The 21,376-nt window shown below is 45.2% G+C and overlaps 1 protein-coding gene across 1 annotated transcript in view; it reads right to left on the bottom strand.

Moving 5' to 3' along the window:
- The window catches only part of clstn3 (calsyntenin 3), a 38,791-nt gene that overhangs the window by 5,017 nt on the left and 12,398 nt on the right, over positions 1-21,376 (bottom strand). Inside the window, exons 9-17 of the mRNA XM_063198834.1 lie at positions 19,536-19,648; positions 18,054-18,213; positions 15,483-15,542; positions 14,825-14,973; positions 13,813-13,961; positions 10,063-10,289; positions 1,658-1,819; positions 1,073-1,218; positions 339-474 (exon numbers count right to left, since the gene is read on the bottom strand). Coding sequence (XP_063054904.1) covers positions 339-474; positions 1,073-1,218; positions 1,658-1,819; positions 10,063-10,289; positions 13,813-13,961; positions 14,825-14,973; positions 15,483-15,542; positions 18,054-18,213; positions 19,536-19,648 — 1,302 coding nt within the window. The remainder of the gene's footprint in view (positions 1-338; positions 475-1,072; positions 1,219-1,657; positions 1,820-10,062; positions 10,290-13,812; positions 13,962-14,824; positions 14,974-15,482; positions 15,543-18,053; positions 18,214-19,535; positions 19,649-21,376) is intronic.

Here is a 21,376-nt window from a genome sequence, read left to right as displayed (position 1 = left end):
TATTTCTGTGCTATTACCGCACCATATTGGCAATGCGTTAGTCTTTTTTATCAGTAGTACACATCTTTTAGTACACATTCTTTCATTTATTTTTTTATTTTTTGCTGGGGTGGGGCCGCAGCAGTCATTTTATTATTGTTGGATCGCCACATAGAACTAGAGTACCTGAGCAGGGCCGCTGATAGCTGTGGCTGGGCCCGGGACAAAGACATCTGAAAGGCCCCCAAACCCAATACATACAATGTAATGAAGATTCAATTCAGACCCCCCCCTCTCTCTCTGGGCCCAGGACAAGTGACCCCTTTGTCCCCCCACCCACCCTGTCGGCTTCCCTGTACCTGAGTTACGGTGCGGGTTGGGCAGCGTGTGGCCACTCAGCTCCCCGGTGTGGTGGGAGGGGTGCAGGAACTGCTGCTGGGAGGCCAGCAGGTGTGAAGGGTGGTACAGGCTGTCCAGAGCGTGCAGGAAGTTCACCTGAGACACACACGCATTGGAGAAGGAGAGAGAGTGGGGGAGAGAGCAAGTGAGGGATACAATAGCAGATGGGTGATGTTGTATGAAAAGAATATTCTTCTTCAACAACACAACAATGCCCCATTGGAATAATATCAAGAGAAGTGTCACCTACACAGAAAAATGGATCACGCTCAAGTTCTTATTACTCTTTTTTGTCTTTTTTATTGTTCCACTATAGCAGACTGGCAAACACACACACACACTTGCGCTCGCACACACACAGGCACGCACGCACGCATGCACGCACACACACACACATGCACACACACACACACACACACTACACACTCAATAATAACTTGAGAGTGCAACAAAACCCATGAATCTGCAAATCATTACCATTTGCCTTTTTTGGCTTCGCTCCCTCCAGGTTTTGATTTTCATTTCCTTTTTTTAATACCGTCATCAATCCAGGGCTATTACGAGAACATTTACTGTGCCCACGGCCTCCAAGTACGTAACACCCAGACTTAACAACACCCCAGGAGAGACAGGCGAGTCCCCTGTTGGTGATGTTATCTGTGTTATGATGTTGTGCGATAGTGTTTGTTTGTACCTCCAGCGTGAGCTCGTTGCTGGTGTAGCGTCCATTCATCTCAGAGCAGGACAGGCGGAATCGGCGCTCGAAGCGAGCCGAGCCCTTGGCCAGCCGGTAATGGATGGAGCGCAGAACATCCTCGTACACCGAGATGGACTCAGCACCTGAGGACCAGAGCAGCGCAGGAGAACAGAGGGGTATACTAAGAAGCTGGTTCAGGAGTAAACCAGGTTAAGTGAAGAGGTAAAACATTTAATAGAAGAGCCCGGAGTTCTGTAAGAAATGTCTGTAAGTGTCTTGGGATAAAAACCGTCATACATTTTTAATGTATTTTAAAGATAGGATAGGATAGGAGTACAGTGAAAACAGAGGTAGAGGAAAAACAAAGTCTTCAGTGTTTTGCATGCATGCAGTTTTCATGATTAAAGCTAATGAAAAGTTGAAGAAAAGTAATGAAGAAACTGTAATATTCAGTTGAATGGTGCATTAACACAACAAACATCATAGTCTCACACATACATTACACGTATGCACATGCGCACGCACGCACGCACGCACGCACGCACGCACGCACACACACCCCCGTACGTCATGCCTGCCCACCTGTGATGGCGATGTAGGCCGTGGTGTTGATGATGTCCAGCCCTCTCTCCTTGATGGCCTCCATGTCGACCAGAAGCTCCTCCTTCTCTGGGTTAAGCTCCTCCCCCAATGGTTGGACTTCACATCCGTCCAGTGTGTGGGCCACTGCATCTGACATGAGGGCTAAGACGGAGTAAAAAGGCCAACAACAACAGAGAGCAAATATCATGTTTAGTCTATTGGTACAAGAGTAGAGTAACTTCATTGATCCCCGAGGGGAAATTCAGGTGTCAAGTAGCTTACATAAATACACTTAATGCCCACATGGACATTTAAAGACACATATATCAGGTAATAGTCAGGGAGGGGAAAAATAAAAAAATAAAGAAAAAATAAAAATGCAATTGTGCAAAAACATATTCTGTGTAGACAAATGTGTCACCATTTGTGACAATAAGGGCTGAGAGGGGCAGAAAGGGCACAGACACAGATATCAAATCTTGTGTTTTTGAGTGATGGTATGAGACGTGGTATCTGACATAGGGGCTGTGAAAGGCCCAAAGGGACAGGGGATACAGATATCAAGGGCGCATTCATCACTGCACCGGGTTTGCTACGTTTTGCTCCAACTTCCTTATTGATTGGCAGAAATGTGCAGCGATCTGCAACATTCCGCAATGTTTCACGCCTCTTGAACACGGCCCAAATCTCTCTCTGTTTTGTGTAACATTATGCAATCTATGGCAACTTCGATAACTGTATAGAAAGGGGGGAGGATTGGAGTTGGGACAAAGTTGCAAACAAGTCTAATCTGATAGAGCAAAGTTCACACATGTTGGTCGGTGTAAAGCGCTTCTTCTAGTCAATGAATGAGCTGTCTGTTAAATATTAAATGTCATCCTCTTTGATGAAGATCTGAATCCATATCTAGCAGTTGCATTAAATGAACTACTTCCGAAGAGTCACCCTGAATGGCTGTGATGACTCAATATGTATGACATACTGTATAACATAGTACATACAGATAACATACAGTACAAAGAGCAAGAGGGTCCTCTCTGCGTCAGACTACACTAGACTCAGGCAATTCCTGACTCACACAGTTGAGACATGCAAATCTGAGCTTTCACAAGAGCAAAATATTGCTCCTTGAAGCACATATAAGTATAAGTGAATAATTTTTCACCGGATCTGTTCAGTTAGTAACTAAATCATATCCTGACAATGAACCAAGCTTCATGGCCACACTTCTGAAAGCCCAACTGGTAAACTCCAAATCCCATTGTAATTGTGACACAGCACACTGCACACAACGAAATTGCATTTATGCTTCACCCATGCAAGGGGGCAGCCCCCAATGGCGCCCCAAGGGAGCAGTGCGGCGGGACGGTACCATGCTCAGGGTACCTCAGTCATGGAGGAGGATGGGGGAGAACGCTAGTTGATTACTCCCCCCACCAACCTGGCGGGTGAGAGTCGAACCGGCAACCTTTGGCTTACAAGTCTGACACTCTAACTGCTTACCCATGACTGCCCTGACTCCATGACTTCTACTACATATCTAGCCAAAGTAATGGGCACCATCAACTGGAAAGCATTACATCCAGTGCCCCTTATACTAAACCATTGCTTTTATAAACTGGTCTTTTACCAAATGCACATTGCACATTCCATAAATATGCTATACCTGGTCCAATGCATATTCCAATGTTTTACGGAAGGCTAATGTTGTAAAATTAACAAAAATACTTGTCTGATTAATACAAAGTGAACATTTGTTTTCAATTTGGTAGGGGAAATATTTTGTTGCATATGCCCAAAGTGTGGCAGGTTGTTTTCAACAGTCTAGTCGTAATCTACATCCCCCCCTTGGCCCTCTGGGCCTTGGGCTCCCTAACGGTAACCATTAGCAACAACGGCCCTATACACATGAACAGCGTGACATCTGCCATGCGCGTTACGGCCTTTTTTGGGGGAAAATAAAGTCAATGCAAGTCAATTGGTGGTGTTGGGAAAGAATTAACGAAAAACAAGGACCTGTAGACTAGCGTTGTTCACAGAGCCGTCTAATAAGAGTTGCGCAAACCGGGGACCAGGAAGTCGGTTGGGGATGAGATTCGCCTAGATTAAAATGTTTCTTAACAGTAAACTTCTGTTCGTTGGAAACTAATACAGAACCATCACATACCAAACAAAGATTATGTACAAACAAATTACATGACCTTTACCACATTTTCTGCGTTCTACGGCCACCTCCTAGAACTAAGTAACTACTTCTAATGGAACTTAAGTCAATGGGGATTTCCATGTTAACGCTCCGTGAGGCTCCATGAGAGCCGCCATTGCTGTGGAAAGATTGGTCCATTAAGGTCTATGGGAGTGGCGTAACTCTGTTATTAGATTGCTCTGGTTGTTCACACTCAACATCACAAGCAAAGTACCCGGATGGCCGTTTGTGCGCAAACACCTTTGTACCACGCCCACTAAACCCTGCGCATTTCAACTGTTACCACCGCATTTCTGGTCTGCTAGTTCCTGTTAGCCTGCCCATAGCTCTTCCTGAATGATTTAGCACTAGCAACTGCTACCCAAATACAAACCCCAACTCCGTTGAAGTTGGAACGTTTGGTAAACTGAGAATAAAATCAAAATGCTATAATTTTCAAAACATTCAATACATTCCTTAGATGGAGAATAGTGAAAAGATAACATATCAAGTGTTAAGACCGAGAAAAAATATTTTTTTAGGGAATATATGTACTTATTTCTAATTTGATAACAGCAACACGTCTCAATTAATTGGGACGGGGATCAGTGAAATGTTATAAACATCCAACAAGGAAGAACATTTCAAAATTAAATGTACTGATGAACAATTTGAATGTCCAGGTATAAGACAATCACAGAGAGGCTGAGTCACTCAGAATTAAAGGTGCAGAGGGAACAATTACCATAGTTATTACATAATGTTTTGAATGCCCTTGATTTACCATGATTGAGTGTATATAAGACATATTTTTAGGGGCCAAGCAGCGAAGCTGGCGAAGGCCCCTAGTGTTTTAGTTCCCTCATTGACTCCAGTCAAAATTCTTCTCCCTCTGCAAGTCTATGGCAGCCCATAGAACCGTACATAGGAAAGTTGTGAAAATTGGCACACATATTCGAGGCAGCATCAACATTACCCGCAGCGATTTATAGGTCCCCAGCCCCAACGCTCTAGCGCCACCAGCAGGTCAAAGTTGCAGGTACATTTCTGCTTGTAACTTTTGAACCGCTGGTCCAATTTTCAAAAATGTGGTATCCCTGGAATCCTTGGCCCAGGACAAATCTGAGAACTAGTGATGATATTGTACCCTGCGTGTATAGTTTTCCCGCAATTTTGAATTTTGTAAAATTCAATAAAAATGCTATTTTTCCCGCACTTTTTGATCAATTCGCCCGAAACTTGGTACATAGTATCTCTGGACTGAGCTACACATGGGGTCTCAAGGAATATTGGATATCTTTTATCGTTTAGCCGTGACAGCCAATCAAAATTGTCGTAAAAGTGGCAAAACAGGAAGTGAGGTCATATCTCAGTGACTATTTGTCGCATTTGGCTAGGAGTTTTTACACACACAGAAGTCCATCCCATGACCCACCACAAAAAAAAATCAAATCCCCAGCTCAAACTCTGTAGCGCCACCAGCAGGTCAAAATTTTAGTTACATTTTTGCCTGTATCTTTTGAACCATACTCCCAATTTTCAAAATATTGGTACACAGGTCATCTTCACACTATGTTGCACCAAGGTATGGATTTTCGTAACGATTGAAAAAACTATCAGCTCACAGCAGCCATTCAAAATTGTGGAAAGAATGGAGGGATTTTTCTCATCTCTCTGTCCCCTTTGCCAACGGCACCTGCACACGTTCACTGACACCATTCTCAGCAGGGGGTCTCTGGACACACAAGAGACGAGAGCTTAGGTGTGTGCGTAGTTCTGCTATTGCTCTAGTGTCAACCAAAGCCCCACTGCCCCAGCCCCTGCACATACCCCCCCCACCCCCCACCCCCCACCCCCCACCCCACACACACAGACAGAGGGAGGGGGAGGGGGAGGGGGAGGGGGAGAGAGGGAAGGAGGGAGGGGGAGGACGGGAGGCGAGAGAGAGAGAGAGAGATAGAGAGAGAGAGAGAGAGAGAAGCAGAGAGAGAGAAGAGAAGAGAGAGAGAGAATCATTGTTGTTCTCTCGGTTCCTCTGTCTCTCACACACTCTCACACACACACACACACACACACACACACATCACACACACACACACACACACACACACACACACACACACACGTTACTTCTATGTACACCAATTCCTCAGACCAGTCTCTCAAAAGACTGGCCAACATTACATTGCAGCCTATAGGATTCTTATGTTTAGGATTTCAAAGACCATATCTATTTTCAGTAGGCTCCTGATTCTTTTCCATAATATTGTATGTCATATAAACAATTTTACTAAATAGAATGATCACAGAGGATTATAATTGCTGTCCAAAAAGCAAGCCTCTCAAGTATAGAAATTACTTGCTGATATATTATAGGAGTGATTCTCTAATTCGCCTACACTTTTAAGTCCGTGGATTTTATTTGGCAATTCCACTAACTATTAACTGCATCCAATGATGTTTTGGACATTAGAAAACATTTATCTTTCATATAATACAGAAAGTGTAGACATAGCATTATTTCCCTCAGCAAGAATGAATATTTAATACTGGTTTTGGGCGTTTTCATGCCGTCCTGTTTTCCAAATGTCAGATTCAGTCTTCATATTAGCATGTAAAAAAACTTGTTTTGCCCAAGACGATTGCAAATGTTGATTCACAGTAATCATCACAATATGACAAAACTGTCAGAAAGACCACTGTCCTTTCCATTATACATGAAATTTGCCATTTTGTGTGTGTCCACGAAAACTGTGTTAACCGTGTCACGGTCTGAAACCTCCTCCATAAATCAGTAATGGTTTGGTCTTAGGCCATACGAATAACATCACTTTTGGTAGACTTTTTGGTAAATTTCGAGTTCCATCCTTCCATAATTTAATCCATTCTTTTTCATGTTCTCATAGCGGGAAAATTGCCTGTCAACGGTGTTATCAACATATTCATAAGAATCTGAATTAGAAAATCACAGATAAAGCATACAGATACATGAATTGATTAAGGTGTTGTGGTGGAACTTCTGAGGTCCTCAGTTAGCACAACACCATAAAAATGGCTGAAATGTCAACGGTGTTACCGTCAATGGTGTTACAATTAAGTATGACAGTCAGGGTTTCCCAGATGAGGCTGATGATTTCCAGCCCAAAAAATGATCAAAATCCGCCCTAAAAACCCGCCCAATTCTATTGATTTATATGGCAGTGGGAAGGTTTTTCTGATAGATGCCATTTTTAGCCGCACACCGGCCATCCTAAGCAGCCCAATTGGGCGGGAACCAGCCCAATCTGCAACACTGATGACAGTTGAGGAGGAGTATGTTTTTGCCAATTTATATCCATATTGACAGACAAACAAACAAAATAATTTGTGTTCTAGGGAGATGGGTTTGTCTGCTCTGTTTTGTCTCCTAAAAAAAGTGCCGACTTGTTCCCCTGCACTGTTGACCGTAACACAGTTGAGTAACACCGTTGACTGTTTTGAAAGTGTTTTTGCGCTATTGATCCCTTATGTGTTGGAAAAATCCTATGAATATACACTAGGGATTATCTCTGGAGAAGGAAGTCTTGTGTAAGGAGGGTGACTATATTCAAATCAGACGTTACAGGGATTTATGATGAAAAATGTGTCAGTCTGTATCACAGTGACTCATAAAATCCTACTTATGAAGCTCAACAATCACACTTTTCTATATCAGTTTGCACAGATTAATGACAACATTACTGCTAAGGGACATAAGCCACTTTCAACTTATATTGTTTTAACTCTGTAGTATTTTTATATATGTTTGAAATGACATAGTATTTGTCCATAACACTGTTGACAAAATAATTAAGCAAATGTTCGCTTTCATTAGAGTATTTATCAAATGATTTAAGATTAAGCTTGGCAATTTGTTTGTTTGGAAACTTAAATATATACACTATGTAAACATCTAGGTCATTTAGTTGAAAAAAAATACTGATAATTGACATTTTGCTTTTGCCAAAAGCGTAGGGGAATCGTAGAATCACTCACAGACTAATTTGAGAGGGAATGGAAATGTGTTACTCAATATAAATCAAGGGCAGCACAGGCCCTGCCGTGGCCAACCGGTAGGGCACTCGTCTATCACGCGCCCACCCGGGTTTGATTCCCAGCCCAGGTCCTTTGCCGACCCTCCACGTCTCTCTTCCCATTTTCCCCTCCAAGGAATGCACACCAACATTGGCGAGATTTGGGCCAAAGGGGGCGCTGCAGTTCCTTCTATTGCTGTGGCAACTTGGGCAAGTTTACTGCTTGGCCCCGCATTGCTGCTTGCAGCTACATTTGTCATTAAAATCATTGTATAGGTTCATAACATCATGAAATATATATTGGCTGTAGTCTCACTCTAGCACAATTACAGCTAGTGAGAATTACAGCTAGTGAAAACTTGACCATATTAAGGACGCTTCATGTGTGCAAATGATAGAGGGGTTTAACATTCCCCTATCCACCCGAGCTCACTTGAAATAGACCCAGAAGACATGGGAAACTGTCCTTTGCTTACAGAAGTCAGCAGCAGTTGCAGAAGTCAATTCTTTTTGAAAATAATAGTCTTGCACATCCTGTGCTACAGTGAATTGTCAGTATAGTAAATTGACCATGCAACTTGTGTTAGTGCTAACTTCAAAAGTCAGCCTCCATGATAGCATGGGGGTGCAGTAGTACATTGGTTAAGCTGTTCTAACTCACCTGTAGAATTGAATACAGTACTGAATGAAATAAATGGGTTTTAAACAGCATGAAAAGCCACTCATGCAATATATTTTGAAGGGAGATCTTTGATTACTGCCACATAGTAAGGACAAATTGTATTCTCTACTATGTTTTAACAGTTTAACTCCTGTATAAAAAGAAGACAATCCGCACACTTCGGGTCTATTTTTGTGCAAAGAAGCTTTACTTGACTTGCAAGCTTTCGGTCCTTAGACCTTCATCAGGCAGAGTGCATACAAACAGTTCTTGTGGTTAATATACATCATTATTGGCACCTGAGGTGCAGTGAAGCATTCTGGGAAATGTATTGAAAGACAAACATGAAACAAACAGAGAAAACAAGAACAAGTCCATGCTTTGCAGTCTGCTTGTATGCACTCTGCCTGATGAAGGTCTAAGGACCGAAAGCTTGCAAGTCAAGTAAAGCTTCTTTGCACAAAAATAGACCCGAAGTGTGCGGATTGTCTTCTTTTTATACAGAATTTTTTACTGAATCCGGCACCTTCTAAACAGATGAGCGGTGGCCTATCACAACTTAACAGTTTAACTCCAACATAAGGACCAGCAGGATATAAAATGGCAGGCTTTTGGTCAAGACCTGTCACACTGTAAGCACTACAGAAAGGAAAACATTGCAAAACACAAGGAATACACCTACCATTTAAGCTGTTGAAATCATGTCCAAGATAGGAATCAACACTGTCTTTATATAAAATCATCTCATCGGTTAATGCTATTAACTGTTAAGTGTTGTCTTTTGTTTTGTTTTTAGTCTTCCTCAACATTTGCTGCCTTTTATTGTCCCCGTCCCAACTCTTTTGAGACACGTTGGATTTACATATTCATGAATATTCCCCAAAACAATAATTTTGGTCAGTTTTGATGGCTGATTTTCTTTGTACCGTTCTCCAAGTCTGGTTCTGACTAATGTCAGAACCAGACTTCTGAAAATGGCAGTATTTTGTTATTATTCACAATTAACCTTGCGTCCCAACTTCTATGGAGTTGGAGTTTGTAGTAATGGCAGTGAAACTTGGGTTTTTCTTATACTTCAGAAATGTAAAAGTTGTATGTTTTACCTGATGTGTTTTGACGGTATAGCTTCAGTCTCCATCAGAAGGGTGACTCAAGTTTTGCAATAACAGTTGGACATAATGAACGTCGTACATCTAGTAATGGCAATGGTATAATAAGGTGGATTGAAGCCGACAAATTACAAAAGAAGTGATCGGGGCAAGCGGGAGCTACAGACGTTTCAGACCGTTCCGAAACGTCTGTAGCTCCAGCTTGTCCCGATGACTTCTTTTGAAATTTGTTGGCTACAAAACACATTTTGAACTTGAAAGCCTTGTGTGCGATTCATCTTTTTTGACTGTCTTAGTATCGCTAGTTTTGGTGAGCAGTCGCACCAAGCAACACACGATTCAAAGTTAAGGCACAGACGTCGACCCTCTCTTTAATAAGGTGGACAGCACATGCTCACCTCCGCCCTCCATGCCCTGGGCAGCCGTGTTGACGGCGTGGGAGAGGGAGCAGACGATGCGCAGCTCGGGGAAGAGGGGGACTCCGTGGGGCGCCTCGAACTCGGGGGCCGGCCGGGCCAGGTGGGGGCCCACTCCGGACAGGGAGATCTGGGGGGCATCGGGCTGCAGTACCACCAGGTAGCCCTCCAGGGCGCGCAGAGAGAGGCAGCTCTCCTCATTGAAGCACCTGCCACAGACAAACACATGCAGATGCATATACTATGTTTAGAATTTTTGCAAACCTCCTTTTGCCAGCTGCGTAGGAGTTTCGCTCTACGACCTTCTTCAAGCAATTCAACAGTGGCTAGGGCACACTTGGAAAAGAGGCAACTGCCTCAATGTGTTTTTACCCTAGTAAAATATAGGAGAAATAAAAAGACCGAAACGTCGCAAGTAAAAACTCTTTGAAACTCGTTGAAGCACCTGACACAGAAAGACACAGTACATATGCATTATGTATATGTACATATGCATTAGGTTCATTGTGCCGCAATGACAGACAGCTCTCCTTGCTGCAGCACCAGACAGAGACACACAAACAGCTACTGTTTCCACATAGCTGGATATTTTTGAAAACGCATTGGTTTTGGCATAAACAGTTTTAAAATCCAAAAATCAAAAATCTGGTTTTGTATTTACATCCAAACATGATAAAAATATCTACATTTAAAAATATCCAGATATGTGGAAACAGCACCATAGACACTCATTATACAGTAAAATTGCAATAGAGGCTTTCTATTCTATTGTATTCTACTCTATTCTATTCTAGCAAAAGGCCACTCTCCATGTTGAAGCACCTGACACAGACATACAGTACAGTCCAGATGTATTATGGGTAAAATGCATTATGCCGCAGTGGAAGACAGCTCTCCTGACATACAAACAAACAGATACTACAGCATGCCAAGGTGAAAGACAGCGGTCCTTGTTGAAGCATCTCACACACACATGGCCCACACACGGACACACAGGCACGCACGCACGCATGCATGCATGGATGCATGCACGCACATACACAGACACACACACACACACACACACACACACACACACATAGATGTATTATGGCAGAGGATTCACGATGTGATGTGACAATACTGTAAGCAGATTTTATTGCATTGTATACAGCCTTGGCAGAACATGTGTGATTGGCATTACTGAAATGGACAAAAAGACAAAAGAGGGTCTTACTGTATGCTAAATCTCTCTATCGTGTGTGGGAGGGAGAGGGAGAGGGAGAGGGAATGGGTTGTAGAGATAGCATGTGTGTGTTTGTATGTGTGAGAGAATATACAGTATATATAGAGAGGTATAGCATGTGTGTGTTTGTACGTGTGAGAGAATAGAGGGAGAGAGAGGAATAGCATGTGTGTGTTTGTATGTGTATGTGTGAGAGAAGAGAGAGATAGAGGAGAGAGAGGGACAGCAGAGCAGAATATGTGCGAATGGAGCTGTGCATATTGCATATGCATGTGTCCGAAGTATATCTATTAGAGACCAGCTGGCCATATTTAGATTTAGTCTAATGACTGGGTGGTTCGGCAGCTGGGAATCACAATCCCACGACCTGAAATCTGATTATAGGGCAAGCAGGGAAAAAAAAAGATTTAAAAAATGGCATTGGATTCAGCAGGCTCCGCATGTGTATGTTCATTTCACTTCCTGCTAACAGTCAGAGGGCCATATCTCTGCTGCAGAGCTGCACCGCTCTCTCCGACCGAATGCGGCAGACTACTACTATTTATCCACCCCTATTCATCTGTTTATGGTCTCATAAAACTCTATAGAAGTTTATGACATGTCAGGGAGAAATAAAAGCAGGCAGCAAAATAAATGGCGTCGGTTAGAGCTATAGTGTAAACGCACTGTTAATTATATGGCATTAAAGCGACGAGATGCAAAAGCGATCTTTATCATCATTTATTTACTGCTGTATGTATAACGATATTAACCATGCGGCTACCCATAGGACTATTAACCTGGATCTCGCAGATGACTGTGGCTCCGCCTTGCTGACTATGTCTGTGGTCATAGCCGCTTAGCGCAGAGCCTATGTTATAACCTTACTGTCACCAAAATGGTAATGGCTATGTCTTAATCTGTTACTTAAGGCTCTCTGTACTGTCATAGCAATGTTATTATGATGTAGTTAAGTATTTTCAATAGTGAATAGGCCCCATCTGCTCTAGGAGGCTACGGAGGATGAGGCACGTTCCATAGTAAAATATTACAAGATGAAAAAACTAATAATGTTTGTTATTTGTAATAATGCCATGCACACAATATTAGAAGGACACTGATTCTCTTGTCCTTACGTAATGTATATTCAGTTGTCATTAAAGACAGAGTAATACATTGTGCTTGCCTTTACATCCCTGAGGTATTGGCACTAATAAGCCTCTCTCAAATGCCGGACACACACCAATGACCTTTAAACTTGACCATTTAAAGAGGCCTCTGAAGCCTGACCTTGATCATGGAGGTTGATGATCAGGGATGGACTGGGGGTTAAATAGGGCTCGGGCACTTTTGGCTTAAAGGGGCCCCTCATAATTAGCGGCGCAGAACTGACTCATCGGTGGGCCCTGCAGCCTTGTGGGCCCCTATTTTTAGAAATGTAAAAAACTTTAAAAAAATAATAAAAATCTGAAAATAGGTGCCCACAAGGCTGCGAGGCCCACCGGGAAATGCCCGGTAAGTCAAATGGCCAGTCCAGCCCTGTTGATGATTATGCTGCGCATGTCACTAAGAGAGCTGCTTATCCAAGCAAGACTGTCCATCTGCATTCTAGTGTAAAGCAGCCTCTTAGAGGACAAGGTTGCTCCTAACTAGATGGGAGAGGAGAGGAGGAGAGAGAGCGTCTTTGAAGCTGGTACGATTCAATGTGAAATGACATGCAAATCGCAGAGCCCTCGAAAATATCAAGACATGGATATTTTGTCACATTCTGGGGAGTGAATATTGTGTGCAGCTCTGGGGCGAAAGTCAGCGCTAGAAATTAATTACAAACGTGAAATTGGAGATGATTGGGAAAGCGGGGTGCTTAAAGGCTTTCCAAAAGCTTTAATTCATAGGCCTGTTAATTCAAGGGGCAGGCGGAATATGTTATCTATTTCTCTGGAAGATCCACAGCCAGTAGGATGGTGTCCAACTCTAGTAGTGCAATCGTATTCAAAATAAAGTAAATATAATATAAAGAATGGCTCTGCCTACACGGGCAAGAGGTGATACTCAAAATCAATTCACAACCAGTGAATCTGTTACAGACCATAATATTAACCCGTTAAAACACGGCGGTAAAAATGTGTTGTTACCAGAATGGTAGTGCATTATTAAAAGCCCTGTGTTATGTCATAGCAGAGTAGTACTATGGTAATTAGCCTTTCAATGACTATTACAGCGTGCCTCAGATGGTACGGCGTGCATTATGGGGCTACAATCATTCACCCAAAATACAAAAAACCCACATTCAACTCAGTACTTTATATTTAAATCAAGAAATTTCCTAAATTGTAATTGCAAAGCACATTTAACCAGAGCGTCCAGCCTTCATACAGTACCAGAATTTCACTTCCTCTATTATTCTATTATAATTCCACACACACACACACACACACTTGAAAACATATCTCAGCATAGCACAGCACAGCCAGGCAAACGCAGTGGGGATCAAGCACTCAATCAAAGGGGTGGGTGTCTTGTCTCACCTCAGGGAGGTGGAGAGTTTGAGGGGCCGGACGCCGGGGGTAGCGAAGCGGAGCGAGTTCCTGTAGGTCACCTGCTGCACCGCACGGTTGAAGCTCTCGATGTCATCGCCCTCCAGCACCAGCACAGACTGGCTGGGGTTCACATGCACCTGAAGCAAGCAAGGAGAAGATGACATTGGAGGAGGAGGAGGAGGAAGGAGGAAGAGGAGGAGGGGGGGATGGGAGTAAGTGGAAAAGGGTGGGAGAGTGAGACGAAGAGGAGGATGGTGGGAGAGTGGGAAGGAGCGAGAGATGAGGGAGAGGAAGTTCAGGAGGAGAAGAGGCAAGGGGGAGGAAGGTGAGAGAGTAAGAAGGAGGGGATGAGGGAGAGGAAGATGAGGAAGAGAGGAGGCAAGGAGAAGGAAGGTGAGAAAGAAACACAGAGAGATGGACACGAGGAGGAGAAGGAGGTGGAGGTGGAGTTGGGAGAGGAGGAGCCGAGCAAGGGATGAGTGGAGGAGAGGAAGAGAAGAGGAGGTGGAGGGGGAGGGTGGGAGAGGAAGAGCGAGGGTTGAGGGAGAGGATGAGGATGAGGAGGAGAAGACTTTGCATGTGATTTGCTCCCTTAATTAATATGTCAATCACAAGCTGGTGAGAATGGATTCTGTCTCTCTCCCTCATTTCGTTTGCACCTGCGTCAGCATTCTGTAGCATATTTTTTGGTGCATACTGTAGGGCTGAGACACACACACACACACACATATGCACACGTATTCACACACACACACACACACGCACACACGCATAAACACACGCACACACACACGTACACATACGTACGCACACGTACGCACGCACACACACACACACACACAAACGTACAAATGTACACACACGCACACACACACACACACACACACACACACACACACACACACACACACACACACACACACACACACACACACACACACACACACACACACACACACACACACACACACACGCACACACACAACAGCAAACTCATTACCTTCATGCCGGAGCCCAGCGTCTCCAGATCCCCAAAGTCCAGGCCCTCTCGGCAGGCGTACAGACACTCCACCACACTGTGCGGCTCCACGCTGCCTGGGCGCACCGTCACCCCCGACAACAGGCCCCGGTAGCCGCCAACGAATCGCACTGCGAGAGACAGAGAGAGAAGGGGAACGGAGCAGAGAGAGAGAGAGAGAGTGTGTGTACATAGGCTGCAGGCTGACATGAGGCAGGATTATAAACGTGGAGCTGCATAGCGATTTCTTTTTCCCCGCTCTCCTGTTTTCTTATCAGCAGCCTGACTGACAGGAGGCTCGGCTTCTCTCTTGCCCCTAAGACCCCTGCGTACATCTCTGAACATGTCGAAAATATACTGGCAGTCCATGGAGGACTGGAAAAAACACACAACGCACACACACAAACAAATATTACAGGCTCACAAACATACACATGGCCTTACACACAGACACTGTATATATGCTCTCTCTCACACACACACACACACACACACACACACACACACACACACACACACACACACACACACACACACACACACACACACACACACACACACACACACACACACACACACACACACACACACACACACACACACACACACACTTTCTCCAGCTGGCTCCCTCCCTACTCACCTGCATCTTTTCCCTCAGGGATGGTGTTGTTCAGAATCTCCTTCTGCTTCTCCTCAGGCTCTGGAGAATAGAGAGGAGGAGGAGGAGGAGGAGGAGGAGAGGAGGAGGAGAGGAGGGGGGAGAAGGGATAGAGATGGAGACATACAGAAAAACAGAAAGAGATAGAGAAAGAGAGAGAGAGAGAGGGGAGAGAACGGGAGAGAAGGGGAATAGAGAGGTGGAGGGAGAGGAGGAAGAGAGAGAGAGGGGATAGAGATGGAGAAAGACAGAAAAACAGAAAGAGAGAGAGAGGAGAGAGGAGAGAAGTGGCGAGATCGACAGGAGAAAGAGAGGGAGAGGAGAGGAGGGGGAGTAAGAGAGAGAGGGGGGGATAGAGATGGAAAAAGACAGAAAACAGAAAGAGAGAGAGAGAAGGAGAGAGAGAGAGAGAGAGAGAGAGGAGAGAAGGGGAGAGAGGAGAGAAGGGGAGAAAGAGAGAGAGGAGGGGATAGAGATGGAAAAGACAGAAAGAGAGAGAAGAGAGAAGGGGAGAGATCGACAGGAGAAAGGCGCAGAGAGCAGAAATTAGGATGGATGGCGTGCTCACATGTTTGCAGACGTAGAGAGAGAGGGAGAGAGAGAGAGAGAGAGAGAGATAGAGAGAGAGCGAGAGAGAGAGAGCGAGAGAGAGAGAGAGAGAGAGAGAGAGAGAGATAGAAATGCGACAGATGGAGTGGGTGGTAGACACAGACAGAGAGACGCAGAACATAACGAATGGCTAACGTAAAAAGGCTCATTATTTCAACTTCTGCCTGATTACCACGGCACCGGTATTGATGGGGGTATCTTCTAAAAGGTAATTAACTGACAAACGCGTCCCCTCTTAGCGATCGGCACGGGCCCTCACTGACAGACGAACGCACGGAGCACCGTCAGGGGCGGAGCTATGGGGGGGGGTTGGTCAAGCAGGGCATTTGCCCTGGGGCCCAGGGCCCTCCTGTATTGGTGGTGGGGGCCCTATTGTAACCTTGGGAGGTTGTATGGGGGCCCCACCAGTGTCTTGCCCTGGGGCCCTGTTTGCACTTGTTCCGCCACTGAGCGCCATCTCTGTGTTGTTCTCGTCGTCGGCTGAATAATAGATGAGAGGAGGAAGTTATAAATAGCTCAGAGAGATGCAGATAGCCTCGTCTTGGAAACCAAATATAATTAGATGATAGCAAAAGTGAAGACTTCCTGTCCGGTGTGGCTGCCCGGCTGTAATTGGCTGTTAATAAGGTTCCATTGACTGATTGGACCAATCAGGAGATCTGGACCAATCTGTTTTTGTCTTTGTGTGTGCCGTGCCAGGTTGGTGAGGTTGGTGGATGGTGTTGGGTTGGGAACCACTAGGTTGCAGGTTCGAGCCCCGCTCTGTCTGAAAGCCCATCGAAGTGCAGCTTGAGTTAAAATAGGCAAATTGTGGGCCATATTGTGGCCTAGCGGTAGGGCACTAGGTTACTACGCCGGCGACCCGAGCTCAATTCCGGTCTGGGTCATTTGCCAGTCCTTCCCCGTCTCTCTCTCCAGACTCGTTTCCTGTCCCTCTGTCACTGTCCTATCATAAATAAAGCACAAAATCCCCCCCTCCAAAAAAAATCTTATAAATAAATAAATAGGCAAATTGTTCCAGGTGGCAGGTCGGGGCCTTGTATGGCACTGGTCTATGAAATGGTGAATTTATGGCATAAATAGTGAATTGCTGTCACTACTATAATTATTTTTTTAAGATATGTTTTTGGGGATTTGTATGCCTTTATTTAGGACAGGACAGTGTGATATTGTGACAGGCCATGAGTGGCAGAGAGAATGGGAAGGATCTGCAAAGAACCTCGGAACGGAATCGAACCGGGGAAGCTGGCATAATGGTACGCCGTCTTAGCTCACTGAGCTATTGTGCCAAAGTTTCTTTCCCATAAGCTGTTTCCCTCCGCGGCCATCTTGGCGACACTTCAGGGAAGCTATTTCAGATTAGTAAAACACAGTACAGCTAATTTTGAATTGCGCATGCGCAGCACTTCATGACAACACGTTCTGCTTCAAGGCCTGTAGGATCAAGTGGAGCAGACTCTGTAGCAACCCCATATGAGAAGCTTCCTGATGTGAGTCGCACATTTCATCTGCCACTGACTGGCAGTAGATATTCTGAAGGAATACCGATTAGGTTTAAGCAGTCGTAAAAGCTTACGCGCGACGCGGCGAGATGATTTGATGAATCACAGCACAGATCAGCAAGCAATTGGCTGTTGTTGCTGGACAGGTGGGAGAGGTGCAGGCACACGCCATATTGGCATTACGTATGTTCATTCTCATTTCTATGGACGATTTCTGACGTGTTTCGTCCCCTCCTATATTAAGTGTCTCTGGCTCTGCCCCGAATGCTGTGATGAATTGGGAATGAGTAGAAAAACACTATGTGTAGATTTAATCCATTCTCCATTTACTGTGCGTGTGTGTGTGTGTATGTGTGTGTGTGTGTGTGTGTGTGCGTGTGTGTGTGTGTGTGTATGTGTGTGTGTGTGTGTATTGCAGTAAGAAACCTTGTAAGCAACATACCCCAGCAGGCACCGATGACCATTCGCTGGTGAGGGGTGGGGCTGGGGATGGCCCCGTTGTCATGCATACGGGCGGGGTCGAAGGTCACACCGTCCACATAGAGGGTCACCGAGGGGAACTGGATGCTCAGGGACAGATGGTGCCACTCGCTATCACAGACCTGGATCAGGTGAGATGAGGAAGAGGAAGTAGATGTTATTTATTGTCACTACACAAGTACAGTAAGATGTAGTTTGGAACAGACCACACATTGCAATAAGCAGTATAGAAGCGTAAGTTAGGTAAACCAAGCAAGTAAGCAATATACAGTATGTCACAGAAGTGAGTACACCCCTCACAAGTTTGCAGATTTGTAAACATATCTTTTCATAGGACAGCATTAAAGAAATTTCACTTTGACACAATGATTAGTAACCTGTTTTTTTTTTTTAAACATTTCTTTATTAATTAGTACCTGTTTATAACATGTATCACCGCTTCAACTTACAATTCACTAAACAATACAAGACAGGTGGGTGGGTATTTACAGGGCTATGATTGGGTCATAAATACAATAAGACTATGATGGGTAATACATTAATTAGTGGGCAGAGGGAGGGGGCAGGACGAGAAAAGATAGGCGTACATTTAGAATACTTCAATCGATTTGTCAGGGGTAGATCTGTTACTCCACCCCCAAACCACATGATCATTTATTTTGTACACATTGTACACAGTAGATGGAGATGCAGAGCAAGCCAGGAGGTCTGGGTGAAAACTTCCTATCAGGAACAGATTGGTCTTCATTGGTCTGAATTAATTTAAAAAGTACTTCTGTTCCATCTGTCAGGACAGACCTGTATCCTCACCGCAAACCACATGGTGAACATTTGTGCACACACTGATAGACAACAAGATCGCCCCACCACCCAACCACACTCCCATTTGTACTCACACTCATGAACTCTCATACTCACAGCACACAGACTGCACACATATTGCAGACCACAAGAGATGAAAAAAGAAGGCACCACACATTATTCTCCAGTCATTGTTTAAACTCCCCTAGCCCATCCACACACACACACGCGTACATGCACACATGCACGTACACACATACTCAGGGAAGCCGACAGGGGGGACAGAGGGGTCACTTGTCCCGGGCCCAGGGAGAGAGGTGGCCCAGAATTGGATCCACACTACATTTTATTTATTGGGTTTGGGGCCCTTTCAGATGTCTTTGTCTCGGGCCCAGTCAAAGCTGTCAGCGGCCCTGCACACACTATATACACACACATGCAAACATGCATGCACACACACACACACGCACGTGTACCCACGCACGCACGCGCGCACACGCGCACACACACACGCACGCACGCACACACACACACACACGCACACACACACACACACACACACACACGCACACACACACAGACACACACAGAGCTCCCCAGTCATTTCTCCTCCCCAAGTATATATGGGTATTCAGTAAATCACCTGCTCCAGTTTCCAGAGGAACTTGACAGGCCGGTCAGCGGTGATGTCGGCCCAGTAGAGGAGCGAGAGGCGGCAGCCATGCACAGACAGCGAGTAGTGGGAGTATGACTCATCTGGAAGCAGACGAGGGACACCGAGAGCGAGAGAAGAGGAGGGGAGAGGAGAGAGAGAGAGAGAGAGAGAGAGAGAGAGAGAGAGAGAGAGAGAGAGAGAGAGAGAGAGAGAGAGAGAGAGAGAGAGAGAGAGAGAGAGAGAGAGAGAGAGAGAGAGAGAAAGTGACAGATCGAGAGCAAGAGAGAGAGAGAGAGAGAGAGAGAGTGAGAGAGAGAGAGAGAGAGAGAGAGAGCAACAGAGACAAAGCGATGGAGAGAAGGGGGGGGGAGAAGCACACACCGACAGAGACAGAAACAGCCGTGAGCCTGACAGGCACTCTCACACGCGCACTTTCACATGCACATACATTACAGCGCCAGAGAGCAGAGGTGACAGGTGCATAAAAAAAGCAGAAAAGCACGGGAGAAAAACAAACATATTTAGGGTGAAAGAAAGAGTCTGGGGTGTATAAATAAGTGAGCTGTAGGCTGACTGGCTGGGCTGGCTGACTGGCTGATATATGACTACCGGCACAATAGCTGGCTGGCTACTGCAGCTGGCTGTGAGCTGTGACTGACTGGGGCGGCTAGCTGGCTGGCTACTGCAGCTGGCTGTGAGCTGGCTGGCTGGGGCAGCTGGCTGGGTTAGTTGAGCTGACTGGGTTGGCTGGTAGTGGTGTGGATCGGCACTGCCCTCACGATACGATTCAATCACGATTCGGGAGGTAGTAGATCCGATTCGATTCGATTCTATTAGATCCAATCCGATCCGATCCAATCCGATTCAATTCTACAATGCATTGCAATGCATTACATTTCTACTGAACGCAAAGCAAATTTTTAATCAGCCATGATGAGGCAATACAAGTAGTCAGATACTGAGCAACAATTTATTGGCTGTTTTCTGTATCAGTCTGTATCAGTCTTGCAATGTTTTGAGGTGCTTTTATTTAATTTAACATTCATTTGCTCCCGAAATATCCATGGACGATTCTGGAACTTGCCGGATCGATTCTGGATCGTCCATGCCCCGCATCGATTCGGATCGCCGAATCGATCATTGTTGACACCACTATTGGCTGGGCTAGCTGGCTGTGCTGGTTGACTGTGGGCTGGGCAGGGCTGACTGGGGTGGCTTGGTGGCTGGATGACTGGAGTGGTTGAATTGGCTGGCTGTCATCTGTAACTGGCTGTGGGCTGGGCTGACTGGGTTGGTTAGCTGACTACTGTAACTGGCTGTGGTTGAGCTGAATGGGGTGGCTGGCTGGCTGACTACTGTATCTAGATCAGGGGCGTCAAACTCAAATTGACTGAGGGCCAAAATAAAAATCTGGAACGAAGTCGCGGGCCGAACTCAACAATTATTTTAAAAACTGAAATTGAGCATGCACTTCATACAGTTAAATTTCACATACACTCTTTCCCATCATATTTGTTAGTTAGAATGTGTCTGCACATCCTGTGACAGAGCAAATTTCATGTTCAAGTCATGTTACGCTATACATGAATGGTGTATGAGGGCCAACTGTAATGCACTTATGAAATGATCTTGCGGGCCGAATAAAATGGCTCCGTGGGCCAAATTTGGCCCCCGGGCCTGAGTTTGACATCCCTGATCTAGATGGTTGTAGGCTGACTGGGCTGTGGGCTGGGCTGAGGTAGCTAGCTGGCTGATTACTGCTGATTACTGCAACTGGCTGGGCTCATGGCTGTGGGCTGGCTGACTGAGTTGGCTGAATAATAATAATA

Source organism: Engraulis encrasicolus, chromosome 5 (genome assembly GCF_034702125.1).
Source record: "Engraulis encrasicolus isolate BLACKSEA-1 chromosome 5, IST_EnEncr_1.0, whole genome shotgun sequence".
NCBI lineage: Eukaryota > Metazoa > Chordata > Actinopteri > Clupeiformes > Engraulidae > Engraulis > Engraulis encrasicolus.
This window is presented reverse-complemented; position numbering and strand designations above follow the sequence as displayed.